Source organism: Schistocerca gregaria, chromosome 9 (genome assembly GCF_023897955.1).
Source record: "Schistocerca gregaria isolate iqSchGreg1 chromosome 9, iqSchGreg1.2, whole genome shotgun sequence".
Taxonomy (NCBI): Eukaryota; Metazoa; Arthropoda; class Insecta; order Orthoptera; family Acrididae; genus Schistocerca; species Schistocerca gregaria.
The window spans coordinates 25763891-25787108 of NC_064928.1; the positions used below are offsets into that span (position 1 = coordinate 25763891).

The 23218-nt window shown below is 42.4% G+C and overlaps 1 protein-coding gene across 1 annotated transcript in view; it reads left to right on the forward strand.

Moving 5' to 3' along the window:
* LOC126292032 (nascent polypeptide-associated complex subunit alpha, muscle-specific form-like) overlaps nt 1-23218 on the forward strand; it is a 397943-nt gene that overhangs the window by 105227 nt on the left and 269498 nt on the right. Inside the window, exon 4 of the mRNA XM_049985825.1 lies at nt 22831-23019. Within this exon, the coding sequence (XP_049841782.1) occupies nt 22831-23019 (189 nt within the window). The remainder of the gene's footprint in view (nt 1-22830; nt 23020-23218) is intronic.

Below are 23218 nucleotides of genomic sequence, written 5' to 3' on the forward strand. Positions count from 1 at the left end.
AGATGCCAGCTGTTTAATACAGTCGCTGCGAGGAGTGGCCGCGCGGTTTGAGGCGCCATGTCTGGGATTGAGCGGCCCCTCCCGCCGGAGGTTCGAGTCGTCCCTCGGGCATGCGTGTGTGTGTTGTTCTAAGCGTAAGTTAGTTTAAGTTAGTTTACGCAGTGTGTAAGTGTAGAGTCCGATGACCTATGCAGTTTGGTCCCTTAAGAACTCACGTACATTTGAACATTTCTAATACAGTCAGTACTAACTTTGTTAACAATAACAGTTCTTCAATAATATTGAGTGATTCCAGACGCGTTATAAATTTAGTTACATTTAAAAGCGATGAACTCAGGACAACTTTTTTTACTGGCTATCACTACACGGCTGTGTCTGCGTCTGTTTGTTTGTATGTTTTCAAATGACTCTGAGCACTATGGGACTTAACTTCTAAGGTCATGAGTCCCCTAGAACGTAGAACTATTTAAACTCATCTAACCTAAGGACATCACACACATCCATGCCCGAGGCAGGATTCGAACCTGCTACCGAAGCGCTCACGCGGTTCCAGACTGAAGGGCCTAGAACCGCTTTTGTGTGTGTGTGTGTGTGTGTGTGTGTGTGTGAGAGAGAGAGAGAGAGAGAGAGAGAGAGAGTGTCAAGAGTAAAACTGGTGAACAGATAAAGCTCATTATAAATGATAAGCGACGGTGAAAACACGTGGCCTTCCTTGGTATAGCAAGGTGAAATGCTACCAAAAAACCATGCTTCTCTCGTCTTTCCTTTCACTCTTAGTAAAAAAGGCAATGAATGACTTACGTAGGTTTAAGCGTAATAATTTACTAACTTTTAACATCGGGAGTATCGTGCCATTCCTATTTTTATTTGATACATTATACATTCTAACAGGAAAAAGTTTATAATGTACTTTTCTGATAAATGCCAAGATTTTGGGCTTCTAAAATTGTTCTGACCAAATTCCCAGGAAAATGGCGATTTATAAATGCCCTGCCCACTGGACATTTGTCCGCCCCACATTTCTACCGGCAAGAGAGCTTAGACCGTAGGATTTAACATAAATGTCGACTCGATACCTGTAACCGTTGCTGGGAAAAAGGTGACTTAACTTTACCATCTCGCTGGAACAGCAGCGCCTCCTTTTCGAAGAGCAACAGCTGCGAATGAGGAAAGAGAGACAGTGGAGCAGGGAGAACGCATGCTGTGCATGGCCGGCCGCGGGTCGCAGCCGCACCCGCCGAGGTCGATGAAGTTTCCTGAGGACGGCGACGGCTCCTGGAACCACTGATGAAGAAGCTAGGTCGCAACTACGTACGATTACGACGTGCCTTCTCCCTTGGATGGAGTTTCAGAAACTTCACCTCCTTGCCATGACGAGAAGTGGAAGAGTAGGAAGTATTTGAATAGACTGAGATCCGGAATTGGCAGATCAAAGGTTAATTTGGCAATTTGGGCCGACACTGATCGAAATGACATTCGGTGTGACTGTGCAGAAGAGCAGACGATTCATCACCTGCTTCCATGCCGACCGCGTCCAGCTTCTTGTTCAAAACACGGACTTGAGCAAGGAGCAGAAGCTGCGTTAGAAGTGTTAATGCGATTCTGTCTGTTTTAATTATTCGGGAGTTGACCGTTTGGTTTTAAACTTTCTTTGCTTTTTGCGTTCAATGTGATTGGGAAACCATTGAGATTGAACATATACATTGATGGACATGAGAAGTATGAAATAATCTGTTGCAGATTAATTAAAAAGGAATTTCTTTGAATATTAATTATTCAAGTTTTACATTTATTCAAGCACTGAAGTTGTTTCTGCAAGAATGAAAATATTATTGTCCATCGAACTTAGCAAACATTTTCACGTTGCAGTGGATTTTTGTTTAACTGGATATACCCATCCTAGCTTTGAAGCATAAGACTATCTTTACTATATGAAAATGGTTTATTTTATATTACTAAGCTCTCCTGAAAAATTATCCACTTTTAAATACACTTTACGATATGTTCAGAATTTATCACTTTTTGAATGAAAATTTACAAAAGCTGCAGCTTGTATCCACATGTGAATGCACAAGATGAAATCTACTATCTCCTTTTATTCTGCGTCTGGAAAGCTGTGAAAAGAAACACTTTATTATTTTCGTTTACCTCTACGTGTACCCTTTTTAGGATGTTGTCGTTATAGCGATCGCATATTTAAATGTGCCGCTGCTGCAGACTGCTCGCTCGCGGCGCAGCTCCGCACCGCCAGCCTAATGCAACGTCACGGGTTCCTCTCCCATTCAGTCCTTGCAGAAGACAAGCGATTTTATTACAGTATACTGCCTATTTATATCTTAACTAATTCTTCTACAGTCTTTGTCATTTCTTGTTACATATCGTTTCTTCTGTGGCGGTTTTCACATCCTCCTCAACAGATAGTTGTGGTGTGCGTACTGTAAGACCTTTGGTACACACACCATCAGATTATTTGACTAGTCGCTCTAACGAAGTAGGCGAGTGTCAGCAATAAGTCTCGTGGTCTTATCGTCGCGTGTTTATCTTCTGCCGTCATGTCAGACGATAGGAATGTCACTTGCACGCTTAGAGTAGCAGATTGAAGATGACCAACTTTAAACAGAACTCGATTAATTTTCACACACATTTATTAAAATAATAACAATCATAAACCTTACTTAACTGGATTCTGGATGCTATTTACAATTGACAATCTGAAGTTCCTTTGGTATCGCTACGTTAATCTTATTCTCACATATATTTCTGATACTTGACAAAAGTGTCTATACATTTACCTTCATGGCTGTATACAGGAATATGTTAATCTTATTAGGTGGTGGTTAGTGTTTAACGTCCCGTCGACAACGAGGTCATTAGAGACGGAGCTCACGCTCGGGTTAGGGAAGGATTGGGAAGGAAATCGGCCGTGCCCATTCAAAGTAACAATCCCGGCATTTGTCTGAAACGATTTAGGGAAATCATGGAAAACCTAAATCAGGATGGCTGGAGAAGGGATTGAACCGTCGTCCTCCCAAATGCGAGTCCAGTGTGCTAACCACTGCGCCACGTCGCACGGTGTAATCTTATTAGGCGCAGACTGAAACTTGACTATAGACTGGTACAGACAAATGCAGAACTCATGCAGACTGTTGCACACAAATTCAGACTGACTAATTAGAGGTCTGTACACTCGTTATAATACCTCGTGCATTCATGTATCACTGCGAGAGTGTGAAATGTCATTGGCTACGTTACGTATTAATAAGCGCATCGGCGGAAGCAGAATTTGGTCCGTCTCTAAGGCAGCGCCATCTCGTAGTGCGGAGATAGACAAGCGCTGCGCCTGCGCTGTTGTGCTTAGCGGGGCATGCTCTAGTGGGAATGTTGTGTACGCGCTGACTACGCATAACTATGAACACAACAATATTATTTCAAACTCTTTGAATAATCATTTATAATAGCAAAATTCGTAATTATACTTTTCCTCACAAAATTAAGTGTCCTTTTGAAATTCAAAAAACAGAAACACAAATGAATTATTTGTTATTGTAAGCATTATACATCTAAATGTTCTTTTATCTTTCACTTTGGATGCGTGCTGCCAGAGAACATTTCAAAGTCGACAAGTTTTGGACAAAGTAATATAATCATAACTGTCCGCAGCATGTCTGTCGTAAACCGCCATATTGAAACGGTGCGCGAAGTCCTAAACGACGGGAAAAATTGCGGCAAAGGGTGTTGCCGCTTCACGATAACGCCACATTCTTATATCACAAATGTCGTAAAGCTGTCCCCCGTCGACGATTTGACTCGTCCCTCAGGCACAGGTGTGTGTGTTGTCCCTTTTTTTTTTTTTTTTTTTTTTTTGGCGTCGGTCTACTGACTGGTTTGATGCGGCCGGCCACGAATTCCTTTCCTGTGCTAACCTCTTCATCTCAGAGTTGCACCTGCAACCTACGTCCTCAATTATTTGCTTGACGTATTTCAATCTCTGTCTTCCTCTACAGTTTTTGCCCTCTACAGCTCCCTCTAGTACCATCGAAGTCATTCCCTCATGTCTTAGCAGATGTCCTATCATCCTGTCCATTCTCCTTATCAGTGTTTTCCACATATTCCTTTCCTCTCCGATTCTGCGTAGAACCTCCTCATTCCTTACCTTATCAGTCCACCTAATTTTCAACATTCGTCTATAGCACCACATCTCAAATGCTTCGATTCTCTTCTGTTCCGGTTTTCCCACAGTCCATGTTTCACTACCATACAATGCTGTACTCCAGACGTACATCCTCAGAAATTTCTTCCTCAAATTAAGGCCGGTATTTGATATTAGTAGACTTCTCTTGCCCAGAAATGAACTTGTTGCCATAGCGAGTCTGCTTTTGATGTCCTCCTTGCTCCGTCCATCATTAGTTATTCTACTGCCTAGGTAGCAGAATTCCTTAACTTCACTGACTTCGTGAACATCAATCCTGATGTTAAGTTTCTCGCTGTTCTCATTTCTGCTACTTCTCATTACCTTCGTCTTTTTCCGATTTACTCTCAAACCATATTGTGTACTCACTAGACTGTTCATTCCGTTCAGCAGATCATTTAATTCTTCTTCACTTTCACTCAGGATAGCAATGTCATAAGCGAATCGTATCATTGATATCATTTCACCTTGTATTTTAATTCCACTCCTGAACCTTTTTTTTATTTCTAGAATTGCTTGCTCAATGTACAGACTGAAGAGTAGGGGCGAAAGGCTACAGCCTTGTCTTACACCCTTCTTAATACGACCACATCGTTCTTCATCGTCCACTCTTATTATTCCCTCTTGGTTGTTGTACATATTGAATATGACGCGTCTCTCCCTATAGCTTATCCCTACTTTTTTCACAATCTCGAACAGCTTGAACCATTTTATATTGTCGAACGCTTTTTCCAGGTCGACAAATCCTATGAACATGTCTTGATTTTTCTTTAGCCTTGCTTCCATTATTAGCCATAACGCCAGAATTGCCTCTCTCGTGCCTTTACCGTTCCTAAAGCCAAACTGATCGTCACCTATCACATTCTCAATTTTCTTTTCCATTCTTCTGTATATTATTCTTGTAAGCAGCTTCGATGCATGAGCTGTTAAGCTGACTGTGCGATAATTCTACCACTTGTCAGCTCTTGCCGTCTTTGGAATTGTGTGGATGATACTTTTCCGAAAGTCAGATGGTATGTCGCCAGACTCATATATTCGACACACCAACGTGAATAGTCGTTTTGTTGCCACTTCCCCTAATGATTTTAGAAATTCTGATGGAATGTTTACTATCCCTTCTGCCTTATTTGACCGTAAGTCCTCCAAAGCTCTTTTAAATTCCGATTCTAATACTGGATCCCCTATCTCTTCTAAATCGACTCCTGTTTCTTCTTCTATCACATCAGACAAATATTCACTCTCATAGAGGCTTTCGATGTATTCTTTCCACCTATCTGCTCTATCCTCTGCATTTAACAGTGGAATTCCCGTTGCACTCTTAATGTTACCACCGTTGCTTTTAATGTCACCAAAGGTTGTTTTGACTTTCCTGTATGCTGAGTCTGTCCTTCCGACAATCATATCTTTTTCGATGTCTTCACATTTTTCCTGCAGCCATTTCGTGTTAGCTTCCCTGCACTTCCTATTTATTTCATTCCTCAGCGACCTGTATTTCTGTATTCCTGATTTTCCCGGAACATGTTTGTACTTCCTCTTTTCATCAATGAACTGAAGTATTTCTTCTGTTACCCATGGTTCTTCGCAGCTACCTTCTTTGTACCTATGTTTTCCTCCCCAACTTCCGTGATGGCCCTTTTTTGAGATGTACATTCCTCTTCAACTGTGTTGCCTACTGCACTATTCCTTATTGCTGTATCTATAGCGTTAGAGAACTTCAAACGTATCTCGTCATTCCTTAGAACTTACGTATCCCACTTCTTTGCGTATTGATTCTTCCTGACTAATGTCTTGAACTTCAGCCTTCTCTTCATCACTAATATATTGTGATCTGAGTCTATATCTTCTTCTGGGTACGCCTTACAATGCAGTATCTGATTTCGGAATCTCTGTCTGGCCATGATGTAATCTAACTGAAATCTTCCCGTATCTCCCGGCCTTTTCCAAGTATACCTCCTCCTCTTGTAATTCTTGAACAGGGTATTCGCTGGAACTTGTTACAGGACTCAATTAGTCTTTCTCCTCTTTCATTCCTTGTCCCAAGCCCATATTCCCCTGTAACCTTTTCTTCTGCTCCTTCCCCTACAACTGCATTCCAGTCGCCCATGACTATTAGATTTTTGTCCCCCTTTACATACTGCATTACCCTTTCAATATCCTGATACACTTTCTCTATCTGTTGATCTTCAGCTTGCGACATCGCCATGTATACCTGAACTATCGTTGTCGGTGTTGGTCTGCTGTCGATTCTGATTAGAAGAACCCGGTCACTGAACTGTTCACAGTAACACACCCTCTGCCCTTCCTTCCTATTCCTAACGAATCCTACACCTGTTATACCATTTTCTGCTTCTGTTGATATTACCCGATACTCATGTGACCAGAAATTCTTGTCTTCCTTCCACTTCATTTCACTGACCCCTACTATATCTAGACTGAGCCTTTGCATTTCCCTTTTCAAATTTTCTAGTTTCCCTACCACGTTCAAGCTTCTGACATTCCACGTCCCGACTCGTAGAACATTATCCTTTCGTTGATTATTCAATCTTTTTCTCATGGTAACCTCCTACTTGGCAGTCCCCTCCCGGAGATCCGAATGGGGGACTATTTCGGAATCTTTTGCCAATGGAGAGATCATCATGACAGTTCTTCAACTACAGGCCACATGTCCTGTGGATACACGTTACGTGTCTTTAATGCAGTGGTTTCCATTGTCTTCCGCATGCTCATGTCGTTGATCATTGCTGATTCTTCCGCCTTTAGGGGCAGTTTCCCACCCCTAGGACAAGAGAGTGCCCTGAACCTCTATCCGCTCCTCCGCCCTCTTTGACAAGGCGGTTGTCAGAATGAGGCTGACTTCTTATGCCGGAAGTCTTCGGCCGCCAATGCTGATTATTTATCAAAATTTAGGCAGTGGCGGGTATCGAACCCGGGACCGAAGACATTTTGATTATGAATCAAAGACGCTACCCCTAGACCAACTAGCGTAACCTTAAGAGCCGATGACCTCGGCAGTTTGGTCCCGTAAGACCTTAGCAGAAATTTCCAAATTTCGTACGACTGAAGCTGCGCCAACCCACGCGGGAGACCCTCGAGCGCCCTGCCGACCCTGCCGATGTCTCCCCGTGCGACTGCAGCGCCGCCGGTCACTGCTGACGCCGGTTCCGGTTATGCTTGGCTGGCACACTGATGCAGGACTGCACGGCCTTCGAACGGGAGACTGTCAAGCGCCCCTTGTGCCGTCGGCACACCGGACGGGGCGGCTGAGGTAGGTGTGCGCGCAGCTTATACTCGTGTACCCCACGTCACGAGACACGCGGCACCAGCTGCTTTACGTGATTTCACGCTCTTAGCGCTCACCTTCCTCCAGCGGCTGTTGTCGGATTTATTTCGCACGCGCGTAGAATTCCTACGTTACTTCTATTAAAACGAACATTCCCTTTCCTGACCATATGCTGGTTATGTTGTTCTCTCTGAGGTAAGCGTAAAAAAAAACAAAAAACTTTAATATCCGTGAACATGGAATTAAAAAAAATGGCTCTGAGCACTATGGGACTCAACTGCTGTGGTCATCATTCCCCTAGAACTTAGAACTACTTAAACCTAACTAACCTAAGGACATCAAACACATCCATGCCCGAGGCAGGATTCGAACCTGTGACCGTAGCAGCCGCACGGTTCCGGACTGCGCGCCTAGAACCGCGAGACCACCGCGGCCGTCGAACTTGGAATAAGATGAAAATGAAAGATACCTGTCTACTCAGGAAAGACATCAGGTTACGAAGGTTCATCATATCCAACTCACTATTAATTTCTTACGAAACCCACACAACCTTTAACGAAACGACAAGGTGAAAAAAACATTATATGTAGTGCGACACGAATCCTCATGCCATTTTTTTATATACATACGTACTTTTTCTGGCACCCTAAGGGAGGGGTGGGGGCAAAATGGGCAACACGAGGCCTGGCCGCCGAATGTACGAATTCTCCGCTCTGCGAACTCTCCGCCCCGTACCTGCTCCGATTGTGTCCCGTCCTACCTCCAGGCTGACCGTCCTATTCACCTTGCTCTACCTGTTTCCTGGACTCGGCCCAACTCCGCCCCGCCGGCTGTTGTGGCCGAGCGGTTCTAGGCGCGTCAGTCTGGAACCGCGCGGCTGCCACGGTTCCATGTTCCGTGTGTGATATCCTTAGGTTAGTTAGTTGTAAGTCCCAGGGGACTGATGACCTCAGATGTTAAGTCCCATAGTGCTCAGAGCCAGTTGAACCATTTGAACTCCGCCCGCACAGCCCCGTCCGCCTGTCAGAATCGCTCTAGTTTCCGTACACTTCACATCGTGACACTTGGATATTACCATCTCAGTAGTTGTGATACGGAAGTTTCAACGAATATTCGTGGTAAGCTTAGTTGCCACTATGAAGGTTATTCTTACACAGTGAAGAAAACGAAGGAAGATGGGACTGTGATTTGGCGCTGTTCAAAACAGAAACAGAAGCATTGCCGAGGGAAACTTAAAACCAAGCATTCTACAGTGCTCTTTTCGCACGAGCATCAATGTGAGCTCCGGACGACGCAAGGTTTGAAGTACAGAGGACTCTGAACCAGGCAAAGAAGAGGGCACGAGAGGAAAATACGTCTATTTCCAAAATCTGTTCAGAGGAGCTAGGTAGCTTGCATAATCGAGGGTACGACTTTGTGACAGAAATGCTAGAGCAGAGAACAACGAAGAGGACGTTATACAAGCAAAGGGCAAAGTCGCAGGGCAGTGAGAGGGATCCAGAGACAAGAGAAAGACTGAACTTAAAGTAGAGCTATTAACTAAGAATGATGGCAGGAGTTTCCTGTTAAGCGACGATAAATCAGGACACAGGATAATAGTTTTCTGTAGAAGAGCAGGGAGAGAGGCTCTAAGAAGTTAACGAGACTTTTTTATAGATGGTACGTTCAAGTGTTGTAGCAAACAGTTTTCACAGATATATACGATTCATGCAGACTTTGGAAGTAATAAAAACGAGACTAATATCTGCCCAGTTGCATTTGCATTATTACCAAATAAAATGAAACAGACATACATCCGACTTTTCAGAAATGTGCTGGAAAATGTTCCAGAATGGAACTCTGCAAGTGTGACTGTAGATTTTGAGTCAGCAGCGATTTCTGCAATTCTACATATGTTACCAACTTCCTCAGTGCATGGATGCTATTTCGACATGAGAAAGTCTCTCTGGAACAAAGTACTGGATCTTGCACTCACTCTCCAATATAAAGAAAATGAAGAAGTGAGAAAACAAATTCGCATCTGTGCTGCGCTGGCGTTTCTACGGCCTGAAGATGTGTGTGATGGCTGGCTGGAGATACATTCACAGACACCGTATGTTCCAACGGCTTTCTGACTTTTTCGACTACTTTGTAGAGAGATGGTTTGAAAGTGAAGAAAACCCTATCAGCCTTTGTAGCTGTTACATAAGGCTCCATCGAACAACTGACTCCGTAAAGCGATGGCATAACAAAATTAATAATGTTACTTTCCAAACCAAATCTTAACATTAGTGATGTAATAACTTGCATGAAAACAGAAGCAGAAAATTCAGCGTGCGCATTAATGAGAACAGAGCTGAGTGTGGATGGTAAATAAAACGGTGTACATGAAACGGGATGAAAGGCTGGAGAAAATACTGAAAAAGTACGAGGAGGATGGTGACATAAGGGCTTGCTTGAAGGCTATCTCCTACCTCAAAAACTAGTCTAAATAATGTATCAGAATATGTATATAAATAAATAAAACATGAAATGTAAATAGCAATTTAAAAAAAAGAACAAAAACAAAAAAAAAATAAAAAATTGACGAAGCTTATAAGCTGATTTAAACAGGCCTAAATGACAATAAAAGTACTTTTGCCAATTAGCCAGTCCAAAGCTTGGATAAAGTGCGATGGGAATCAGATTATTTTTAAAAGTTTAGGAATGTGATTTCTAACGCATCTAAACCCAAAGCGCCACTAGTCACATGCCTCAGTAATGTTTACAAATTAACATTTAAAATTAAGCTACACTACACACGTGTGAACATAACGGCACTTAATATTTCAGTATATTTAATGAGTGCATTTTTATGAAAATATCTCTATTGACAATGACTGCTGTCTGGTGCTGGAAAACAACCGGATCTTCATTATGTACTGAAATATTCTAAAGTCACTGTGAAGTCTTATTTTGTTCTATCTACTGTCTATTTGTTGTTTATCGTACCAAGCGAGGTTAGCACAGTGGCTAACCAGGGTTCAATCATTTGGCCGTCCATAGTCTACTGCATTTGGTTTTCCTTGTTTAAGCAAATGCTGTGTGAAGGCTCTTAAAGAGGTCAAGGTAGCTCCCCCCCCCCCCCCCCCTCCCTCTCTCCCGTAACCAACAATCCAAGTGAAATGTAAATCTCTAATGTGTGGACGTTACATGAAACAACAAACGCAAAACTGGTTTTCTCTAGGTTGTAATGATGAGTGTCATATACTGAGCTAAAATTAAGCATTTCTTTGGAATGTAAACTTGCTTTTTGTGAGTTCCCATTCACTTTAGAAAGGCGCGCACTAATGATGCGAAGATGAGACTCCTGAGGTATTTAAATATTAAGTTATTGAATGACTTTGCGATATTTACCGTGATCAATTTCGAGCTCACACAGAACTGTATTAATTTCCTATTTTGTTACCTACAAGTCGAATATTTTGTTCTGCTGCACACTGAAATTTACCCAGTGGTTTAGCTGTGTATTTTGGAACCCAACGCGTACTTCTGTGATCCTCACCAATTACCACCCTCACAAAATTAATTATTTATTTACTAATTCCGATAGGACGTTTCTCCCGTTTGAGGTGCTGTCTAGGTAAGGTATTTCTGTTTACAGTTAGACTTGTTCCACGCTTGAAAACTTTTAACAAATTTATATGCGTTGCTCAAACTCGTGCCTGTGGTAAAGAGACTACAACAAGAATAATACAAACTGTGATTTTTAGTTAATGTGCCATCCAAGTTCTAAAAACATTCGGACGCTGTGGCTGATATAGAAGGCGTCAGACGATAACTGTTTTTAAATTTTTTGTCGCTTACTATTTTGAGGATTCAATTGTTAGATTTCCAAGACAGTCAAAGATCACTGACAAACATCATATTACTAACACTTTCATTGGATTCTTCTTAATTTGCTCTTTCTTCAACTAACACACTGTCTTCTTGTGCATGACAGTTATGTGCTCCTCTGACGTAAGTTTAACAAATTTCATCATTCAACCAGTCAACAAATGGCTCTTCAAAAACCTGACCGCAGTTTACTTCTTTATTTACTTATTTTCTTATTTTGTGCTCCACTTGGGCAACGTCGCTGTGTATTTGTTCTAAACCAAATTTCTGCACAATTAATACAATCATTTTTTTAATCAGTAAGAAGTCTCTACGTAAAAATATATACATATCAGAACTAATAACACAGAAATTGTTACAACATATGGAATGGCTTGTACCGTACGGATTGAGCATGCTAGCTCACGTCCTCAGGGGATTAGTGGGTTCTTCCCCGGCTTTTTCTGGGAAGAAATTTCACAGGGCGGAAAATTCACAGGGCGGAGAACACACGACACCATGGGCGCCCTGTGCAGCGGGGCGCGGTCGGCCGTCTTCGTTCTATTTATCGCTTATCGGAAGTCCACCTACGTCGATATTACTTCCTTGCGACGTATGTTCACTCTGCAGTAGCAGATGCGAGCTAGGCAGTGTAAAGCAGCATTTCTGAAACTACTACCTAATACCAACAACACAGGCAACGTAGCTCGAGCTGGAACTCTGTTCCTGAAAGTTCATATTTAAAAAAATCGAGCGTTCGGAAGATGCAGTCTACTTGCAGAAAGCATTTAAAAATTATATTGAATCTGCTTTTGCCGGGCGGGATTAGCCGAGCGGTCTGGGGCGCTGAAGTCATAGACTGTGCGGCTGGTCCTGGCAGAGGTTCGAGTCCTCCCTCGGGCATGGGTGTGTGTGTTTGTCCTTAGGATAATTTAGGTTAAGTAGTGTGTAAGCGTAGGGACTGACGACGTTAGTAGTTAAGTCCCATAAGATTTGACACACTTTTTTAAAAATCTGCTTATTATTCATATGGAAACACATGAAATGGCTATCAAGTCCATATTTTATATGGTAAACTTCATCGTTCAAAACTCGCTGCCTGTACAACAAATTTTCACTCGAGAAGCAGCCAGAATTTTTCCAAGTCCGACCCGACTAATTTTCACCATCTAACAGTCACAGATCGACCACTATTCGTGAGTTAAACATTCGGTCGTTTCAGTGGTCTCCTCAATAAGAAGCGCTCGCCAAAGCATTCCGTGCAGAGCACGAAATATGCCACACGGCATTGTTACGACCACCAGACTGTTCACACGCTCATAAACCTCCAACTATTTAATTTACAAACACCAAACATTGATTAAAATGTTAGTAAGTTCAGTAGCTTCACTCATGACACATTGTAACCGAAATGAACTCGATAGTTCTTCATCTTACAGACTATTTGTAAGGAGCTATGTAACATGGTGTTATCCGTAGGGCGGTTGGCAAGCGACTCTCTCGAACTATTCTACTGACTGCCCACCTCACTATATTCGCGCGGAAACAGCTTAATTCTGATTGGCTGTTCATCTAAACGACCAATCACAATGTTTCTTCCAAATCATTCTCGCGGCAAAACTTGCCTTTTCCAATCGCTAATCTGTTACTAATTAATGTCATTAAAACTTCTGTTTCTAGTATATTGTTTCATCAAAATAAGCCAAGTTCAAAATATTCTCCAAATTGACAAATAAGCTTATTTCGCGTCTTTCATTCTAGCTGCTTTTATACAAAAGCAAGCTCACATCGACCTACGTCATGTGAATCGTGCTTGCACCGTAACTTTCCCACTGTTCGTTTGTACAAGGTTTTACATAACAGGACGTAATACGTTTTAACGTATGACCCATATACATTCTCTCAAGCATTCTCGTGCACTCACACAGCCATATTATAAGCAAATAATACTCTACTGGCCATTAAAGTTGCTACTCCACGAAGATGACGTGACACAGACGCGAAATTTAACCGACAAAAGAAGATGCTGTGATATGCAAATGATTAGCTTTTCAGAGCATGCACACAAGGTTTGCGCCGGTGGCGACACCTACAACGTGCTGACATGAGCAAAGTTTCCGACTGATTTCTCATACACAAACAGCAGTTGACCGGCGTTGCCTGGTGAAAAGTTGTTGTGATGCCTCGTGTAAGGAGGCATCACGTTTCGACTTTGATAAAGGTCGGATTGTAGCCCATCGCGATTGCGGTTTATTATATCGCGACATTGCTGCTCGCGTTGGTCGAGACGCAATGATTGTTAGCAGAATATGGAATCGGTGGGTTCAGGAGAGTAATACGGAACGCCGTGCTGGATCCCAACGGCCTCGAATCACTAGCAGTCGAGGTGACAGGCATCTTATCCCCTTGGCTGTAACGGATCGTGCAACCACGTCTCGATCCCTGAGTCAACAGATGGGGACGTTTGCAAGACAACAACCATCTACACGAACAGTTCGACGACGTTTGCAGGAGCATGGACTGTCAGCTCAGAGACCATGGCTGCGGTTGCCTTTGCCGCTGCATCACAGACAGGAGCGCCTGCGATGGTGTACTCAACGACAAACCTGGGTGCACGAATGGCAAAAGGTCGTTTTTTCGGATGAATCCAGGTTCTGTTTGCAGCGTCGTTATGGTCGCATCCGTGTTTGGCGACATCGCGGTGAACGCACTTTGGAAGCATGTATTCGTCATCACCATACTGGCGTATTACCCGGCTTGATGGTATGGGCTGCCACTGGTTACACGTCTCAGTCACCTCTTGTTCGCACTGACGGCACTTTGAACAGTGGACGATACATTTCAGATGTGTTACGACCCGTGGCTCTACCCCTCATTCGATCCCTCCGAAACCCTACATTTCAGCAGGATAATGCACGACCGCATGTTGCAGATCATGTACGGGCCTTTCTGGATACAGAAAATGCTCGACTGCTGCCCTGGCCAGCACATTCTCCAGACCTTTGACCAATTGAAAACGTGTGGTGAATGGTGGCCGAGCAACTGGCTCGTCACAATGCGGCAGTCACTACTCTTGATGAACTGTGGTATCGTGTTGAAACTGCATGGGGCAGCTGGCCCTGTACACGCCATCCAAGCTCTGTTTGACTCAATGCCCAAGCGTACCAAGGTCGTTATTACGGCCAGAGGTGATTGTTCTGGGTACTGATTTCTCAGGATCTATGCACCCAAATTGCGTGAAAATGTAATCACATGTCAGTTCTAGTATAATATATTTGTCCAATGAATACCCGTTTATCCTCTGCATTTCTTCTTGGTGTAGCAATTTTAATGTCCAGTCGTGTAATTTTGAGCGATTTTTGTGTTAAGTAATTGTAAGTAACTAAAGTTTTGAGAGGAAAATTCTAATTAATTGATTTTACGCACTGATAACCTTGTAATGGGTTCAAATGATAATGAAAGTGTACATCTACATCCATACCACGCAGGCCACCTGGCGGTGTGTGGCGGAGGATACCTTGAGTACATATATCGGTTCTCCCTTCTATTCCAGTCTCGTATTGTTCGTGGAAAAAAAAGATTGTCGGTATGGCTCTATGAGGTCTCTAATCTCTCTGATTTTATTGTTATGGTCTCTTCGCGAGATGTATGTAGGAGGGAACCATATACTGCTTGACTCCATGGGGAAGGTATGTTCTCGAAACTTTAACAAAAGCCCTTACCGAGCTACAGAGCGTCTCTTCTGCAGAGTCTTCCACTGGAGTTTATCTATCATCTCCGTAACACTTTCGCGATTACTAAATGATCCTGTAACGAAGCGCGCTGCTGGGTTGGATCTTCTCTATCTCCTCCATCAACCCTATCTGGTACGGATCCCACACTGCTGAGCAGTATTCAAGCAGTGGGCGAACAAGCGTACTGTAACTTACTTCCTTTGTTTTCGGACTGCACTTCCTTAGGATTCTTTCAATGAATCTCAGTCTGGCATCTGCTTTACCGACGATCAACTTTATATCATCATTCCATTTTAAATCACTCCTAATGGGTACTCTCAGATAATTTATGGAATTAACTGCTTCCAGTTGCTGATCTGCTATATTGTAGCTAAATGATAAAAGATCTTACACTTGTCTACATTCAGATTGAATTGCCATTCCCTGCACCATGCGTCAATTCGTTGCAGATCCTCCTGCATTTCAGTAGAATTTTTCATTTCTAAAACTTCTCAGTATACTGCAGCATCATCCGCAAAAAGCCTCAGTGAACTTCTGATGTTATCCACAAGGTCATTTATCTATATTGTGAATAGCAAAGGTCCTACGACACTCCCCTGCGGCACACCTGAAATCACTCTTACTTCGGAAGACTTCTCTCCATTGAGAATGACATGCTGCGTTCTGTTACCTAGGAACTCTTCAATCCAATCACACAATTGGTCTGATAGCCCATATGCTCTTACTTTGTTCGTTAAACGACTGTGGAGAACAGTATCAAACGCCTTGCGGAAGTCAAGAAACGCAGCATCTACCTGATAACCCGTGTCTATGGCCCTCTGAATCTCGTGGACGAATGGCTGGGTTTCACACGATCGTCTTTTTCGAAACACATGCTGATTTCTACGGAGTAGATTTCGTCTCCAGGAAAGTTATTCTACTCGAACATAATAGGTGCTCCAAAATTCCACAACTGATCGACGTTAGAGATTTATTACTGTTCCTAACTGGATTTTAAAACGTAAGCGTCGGTTTTAGGACTTTTAGGTAATTTTCTGTATCTCAGGTACTATAATAAATAAATATGTGAAATTCTGACAGCATCATTCCATTAATAACAAAAGGCTGTGTACCAAATTTGAACAAAATCGAATTACAAGTAATATGGATTATTTAGATTTGTAGAGGGTATGAATTTTCGTACCGACAGAATGTTACTCTAAGCCAGGGGCGGGCAGGAACCCTGCACGTGTGCTGTGCACTTGTGTTGTGCGTGCACACAGGGGCAAGCTGGCCACCCGCTTCTACCCCCTCCCCACCATACCGTCTCCCCGCTCCTTCCTCTGTAATGCGTTTTGTTTCCTGGCCTGTTTTATTGAATGAAGGAATAAGGTTAGTACGAGTGCTTGAAAGAAATCGTGGTTTGAAAGAGTATCTTTCACTTATGATACGTTTTATATAATTATCACAGGTGGAGTTTACAATACGTTTAATGTCTGGAATAAAATTTCTACATACAGACAAATGCAAACAGTTACGTAAATTTTCATTACTGATGTTTGCTCTTAACCGAGACTTGATAATTTTCATACCAGAAAAAGTCTCTCATTAACGTATGTCGAGCCAAACATTGGCATTATCTTCGCGGCTTCATGATGGAGACGAGGAAATTCTTTCTGTGGAAAGTCGTGATAAAAATCTACTACACGTCTTGTCAAAAGGAACTTGTCGCTCAGACGAGAATTATGCTGTAGAGTCTACAGTGTAGATCTATTAATTCCATTTGTAAACTGGGATGAATGTCATCTACAGAAACTGTAAATTGTCTCGAGAACTATTCAAAAGCTTGGGATAAGTGTGATATATCCCCAAATCGCTTGAGAAATTCTTCTTTTATTGGACTAAGGACGGGAAGATATTGAAATTTATTATAATGGCGTTCAATATTGAACTTCCGCTGACCAGCGAGTATACTACCACATATTATACATTTCGAATTTTCACGTTTTTGCACACAGAAGAAATCATTCTCCCGTTCCTTTTTAAAAGATAGCAAATCTCCACCTGTCCGTTTCCTTGATTCACTCTGCATTTTCCGCTCTTGAAATACGACGTTCACTACGCAGTGACTGCACGACTTCCTCCCTGACATAAGGGAGCGGTTGAGAATCAGACAAATCGATCCCAGCCGCGGTATGGTACATTTCTTAACCGGGCACGGACCTTATCCCACGCACTTAAAATACGTGAGTCTGAGGCAGACACCTACATGCACATGCGGGGAAGAAGGTTCCCCAGAACACACTGTATTTTTCTGCGGGCAATACTCGAACAATAGACATACACTACACTTAGATTACACAGACACAGACATAGATATATACACAGCAATAAGAGACGAAGAACAGTGGGCCCAATTAAATGTACTGATAAACAGTATTTCAAAAGCAACACGTGAAGAGTACATGCGGACACGACACTACAGACATGCCTGTGTGCAGCGTTACAGCAATCTCCAGAGGGTGGACAGCGATACCCACAGTGACAGCGAAAGCAGTGGCAATGAGGAGGAACAGGGGGAGGAAGCTGAGGTGTGACAGTGAATAAGCATAAGCTGCTGGCGATCTAGCCAAGGAAACACCAAATGCTGTACGTGGATGGGCACCTAAAGTAGTTAATACATAGGATTAGTAATAAATAGGATATGCAACATTATTTCTCTACTAATAACCATTTGTGTGTGTGTCTGTGTGTATGTGACCATTTGTGTGTGTGTGTGTGTGTGTGTGTGTGTGTGTGTGTGTGTGCGTGTGTGTATGTGACGACCGGTCAACGGCTCGAAGAAACCATTCCGAGGTATTCACCGTCAGTCACATTCGGTGATGGTACTAACAAATCTCTCCTCTATCTTATCTTCTTTTTATATTCTTCTTAAAAAACAACAATATTTTTTATATTTCAACCTTAAATTATTGTTATTTTGAAAACTATTATTCTTTGTAAATGTTCTAGGTAAAACAAAAGAAAAGTAAACTGTAAAAAGATGAAAAACGAAAATTGTAAGATGTACGACCTGTTTTACACATCAGGTAACAGGTCTATAATTTGGTAATAAATAAATAAGTAAACCCCACTGACAATATCGCGGCAGATGTAAACACGATAGAGGCGGCTGGAAGAATGGCTAGTGAAATCCGTAAACTCCGGACAATCGCCATGAACATGCTCCCGAGAATCCACTAGGTTGACGTGCTGGAGAATTGTTGCTTGAGCCGCGCGCGGTGAGTGATACGGTAATGGGTCTTTGGGGGCCTGCGTGCAATTGAAATCGCCTCCGACAATTAATGCATCCTGGCAATCCAGGAAAAGAGGCGTGGCTGTCTCTGAGAAGAAGGTGGAATGTTGACGGCGGCGACCCGAACCAGATGGCGCATAGACACTAAACCTGAGAGCCATACTGTGATGTACAGATGGTAGTAGAGCCAGGATGGGGAAGGTGTAGGCACATTTATTTGGTCCAAGCTTTGTTGACACAAATTTATTATTTAACAATAATTGGTTATACATCCAAGTTAATACAATTAACAGTTTAAAAGGAAACTTTAGGAATGAAAAGTATCTTTTTAAATATTCTCTAGAAGAACATGCAGTCCCACTCTGAAACATTACATAAAGCTACTGTTAGTAAGGGGTATAATGTAGTGCAACATGTACAAATATTAACAATTACACCAGAAAAATATTGAACTTGCTATTTGTACTACATGTAAATCAAACCTTAAGAAATCCAATTAGGCAAGAGTGCATCAAATTCCCTATCGCCTGCTTAAAAAAATAATAATAATTGGCACACAAATGTCATTTATTTTTCTCTCATGTGACACCAGTTCACCTTTCATGAGAAATACACAAAATTTCTAAATTATTTTGTATCAGTTAAGTAAGCTACAAGACAGAAATAAAATTAACGACTGGTGACATGAGTAAACACTGTCAAGTTTTCAATTTCACGACGGTTGCGTTATCTAGCAAATGTTCGTTTAAATACTCGCTCCACGTGTTCCAAAATCAATTAGGTCAGTCTCGAGAAGAAACACAACTTAATACACAAATATGGCACCATCAAGAAATAGATGGGTTTATTCCAAGCAGTATTAGTAGAATTAAGGGTATACAGAATGAGTTTTTCGACGAAAAAATTGATTTTTGGGTAAATGCATTTTCGAAAAATTTAGACTCTCCCGTTTAATACCATGTATAAAATATTTGGATGGCGTGAATAGAACTATTTTAACCTTGTATATGAGACGCGAAATATACCTGACATAGACAGCCTTGCCAGAGATATAATTGAGTACAACAGAGTTAGCTTTTCTGTTGGCTACACTGCTAGACAGTTGACAATAGATTCTGCACCATTTGTATTGTTGGGCCGGCCGCGGTGGCCGTGCGGTTCTAGGCGCTGCAGTCCGGAACCGCGTGACCGCTACTGTCACAGGTTCGAATCCTGCCTCGGGCATGGATGTGTGTGACGTCCTTAGGTTAGTTAGATTTAAGTAGTTCTAAGTTTTAGGGGACTGATGACGTAAGATGTTAAGTCCCATAGTGCTAAGAGCCATTTGAACCATTTGTATTGTTTCTTTTGTGAGTACATCCATGTCATTGTTGTGAAAGTCATTGAGTTTTCTTTCCTTCAACATGTCAAGACCGAGTCTGAAGGTACTTAGAAAGCGTGTACATTGGCGCAAGAAAGTAAAGTCTACTAAAAATTCGTCTGATTCATCTTCATCAGTATCTGATGTCCCAGTAGCGACTAACCTCAACACTGGTAGTTATACATTGAGTGATGCTGCTGCCACTACACTGTAAAGTGCTTCAAGAAAAAAACTAGCTGGAATTGAAGAAGAATAGAAGAAACTAAATGCTGGGACTACAAAATATGAGGTAATTAACGTCTCTTTATTATCAGACGTTTTGGAGAACAATGTGTGCTGCAAACAATGTGGAAAATGTGGTGTTTCATTGAAAACAAACTTACATGTAGGACTGTTTGTGAATTAGAGTTGATGTGCAGTTATTGCAAACACAGCGTTACTCTCTTCAATTCCTGACATGTTACTGCAGATACAGGTGAACTATACGATATAAACATTAGACTGGTTTATGGATTGCGGTGTATAGGAAAGGGTAGGGCTGCAGGTGCCATGTTGTGTGGTGTGATGAATCTCCCTCCTCCACCTTCAAAATTTAACAAATACATAATTGCAATGGGCTCTGCTGTAGAACATGTGGCACAGGAAAACATGAAAGATGCTGTTGAGGAAGCAGTTGTTGAAAATAATAATAGCAGAGACTTGTCCATAGCTTTTGATGGAAGCTGGCAGAAGAGAGGCCACACATCTCTGAATGGTGTAGTAACAGCTACAAGTGTGGACACTGATAAGGTAGTTGATGTGGCAATACTTTCCAAGCATTGCAGATGCAAGGAGAAAATGAAAAATAAACATGAAGAGGAGTGCATGGCAAATTACTATGGGTCAAGTGGTGGTTTGGAAGTTGCTGGTGTAAGAAGTATTTATCAACGCTCAGTAAAATGGTACAACGTTAAATACATAAATTATCTTGGAGATGGTGACTCAAAGGCTTTCAAAGAAATTGAGGAACTGAGACCCTATTGTAACGATGTGAAAATTTCCAAACTGGAGTGTGTTGGTCATGTTCAGAAAAGGATGGGATCAAGACTTCGACGGCTCAAGGCTAGCATGAAAGGCAAGAAATTGAGCAATAGAAAAACTTTAGATGGGAAAAATAAACTGACAGATACTACAGTAGATCATATCCAGAAGTGCTATGGTCTAGCAATAAGACAGAATACAGCAGATGCAGAATTAATGAGAAGAGCAGTCTGGGCTCTGTTTTTTCATACAGCTTCAAACAATGAGAATCCCCAACACGAGCTATGTCCAAAAGGAGACGATAGTTGGTGCAAGTACAACAGAGGCAAGGTAACTAAGAAACAATACAATCACCCTCATCACCTGCCACCTGCCATAATGGATGAAATAAAACCAATATTCCGAGACCTCGCAGATATTAGTCTACTAAAGAAATGTCTTCAGGGCCGGACTCAAAATTCAAATGAGTGTGTGAACCACGTGATATGGAATAGACTACCTAAAACTGTGTTTGCGGGTATAAACACACTTCACTTTGGCGTTTATGATGCTGTTTCATCATTCAATCAGGGCAATATAACAAAATGCAAAGTTCTGCAGAAGTTGGGGCTCTGTGTAGGACTACGAACTGCCGCAGCTATGCTTTGTTTGGGCAAGGAACGGCTCAGGTCTTCAGTTAATGCCATAAAAGTATATTCAAAGATGGCTAGACAGCATAGCAGAGCCATCAAGAGGAAGCTGTTGGACGATTCTGATGATACAAGCTATGGAACAGGCTTGTACTGAAGTAAAAACTTCGAAGCTAATTTCCCGTAACTTTAGTTTTTTTGTGTATAAGGTACATTTTCTCAGGGCCTATTTATAGTAGAAAGATGAAATTTTCTGTAGTTGTTCCTTAAGACCTTCTAATATATCTGAATTAAAAGATATGTGGAATTATTTTGTATTAATGGATGTAAATTTTAAAATAACTGTAAAAATGTATAACTTTTTTTAACATTTATAAAAAATAAAATATCTGGAAAACTACACATTATTTTTTCAAAATTAATAATTCAGCATAAAAGCAGAACATATTTGTGCGTTCTGTGAAAAAAATCAAGAGTATCGACCAAATAACAAATGAGAAAATGTTCCTAACTTTTAGCTCAATTTAACATTGTAAGCATAGGGCGTTCCGTAACCCTTACGAAATTTGCAATTTAAACGCACCAATTTTAACAAAGTCTAATGTAATAATAATTTGGACAGAACTTCCATAAAATGATCGATGATAGTGGATACGGTGCCATACACTATGAAACAAATTAATAATTATTCACAGTAGACGCCTGGCACATGATGATATTCTCTGAAGTATTTCAAATCACAAAATGTTGGCTACAAGTACCAACCACATAATAAAGCAATGATCATTAAATATAATAAAAGTATATAAAATTTCGGCCTTAGCCAGGTGACGAGAACCACACCGATGCACTTTGCTGAAGACTCGAGTGCTAGGCCCAACAAACAACAGCTGGTCACGGAGAACCACGCTCAGCAAGCGAGCATTCCGTCCTCCGCACATGCTCGCAAACAGCCGCACTCGTCGCAGTCCTTAACCGGCAGCCAGCAGCTGACTCCCCGCCGCTTCCGTCCTGTCGCCATCTACCGTCCTCCCAAAACTGTCGCTTCGCGCACCAGCGCCAACAGCGCTCAGCGACCACACCCCCTATCGCTGCGGCGAAGACAAGTGAAATGACATAGCGGGTAAATCAAATGAGCTGAGCCGTGCACGGCTCACATACCTCTAGCATCAAGGAGATAGGCAATTGCATCAAGCAGGATACCGTCACATAAGAGGACCGCAACCCCACTACCAGTACAGGAAGCAAGAGACTTGTGCTGTAAAACCACGGAGAGCACACAAAGTTGCAACGTGAATCTCCTGAAGGAGAGCGATAACATCCACAGCATACAGCATGTCACGGAGTAAAGCGAGGCACATAACTGTGACTGCGAGAGTTCCGACACTACCAAGGGTGCTCCGTCGCTCTGTACACTTCCAGAACGTCCATCCTCAGCATCGACGCCAACCGCCCGGGAGACAGACATCTCACCGGGCCGCTTCAGTGGAGCACTGAGGTGTGCCTACAGGTACCAACAGACACAGGAGGGAGGCAACCGCATCAGACGAAGGCGGGGAAAGGTCGGTGTCCGGAGGTGGACGGTGACTGCACATGGGGGCGGGGAGGACGTCGCGTCGTCAGGTGTCGGAGGACAGTGCACCGTCGGCAGCAGGCTCGCCGTCTTGTGCAGCCATCCGACGGATGCACTCTTTGGAAGGTACGGCGTTCTCCCTTCTGTTTTCTCCGCGGCCGTTGATTCCTAACGTGCTGTTGCACAGCGGCTATAGTATGACATGTGGCTAGATGGCAGAAAAGTGAGGGCGGTACAGCTCCGTGATCAACAAGCATGGGGCCGGGACGGACAGCTTGCGGCTGCTGACCGTCACGGTTCATTTGTATTGGCTCCTGCAGGAGTG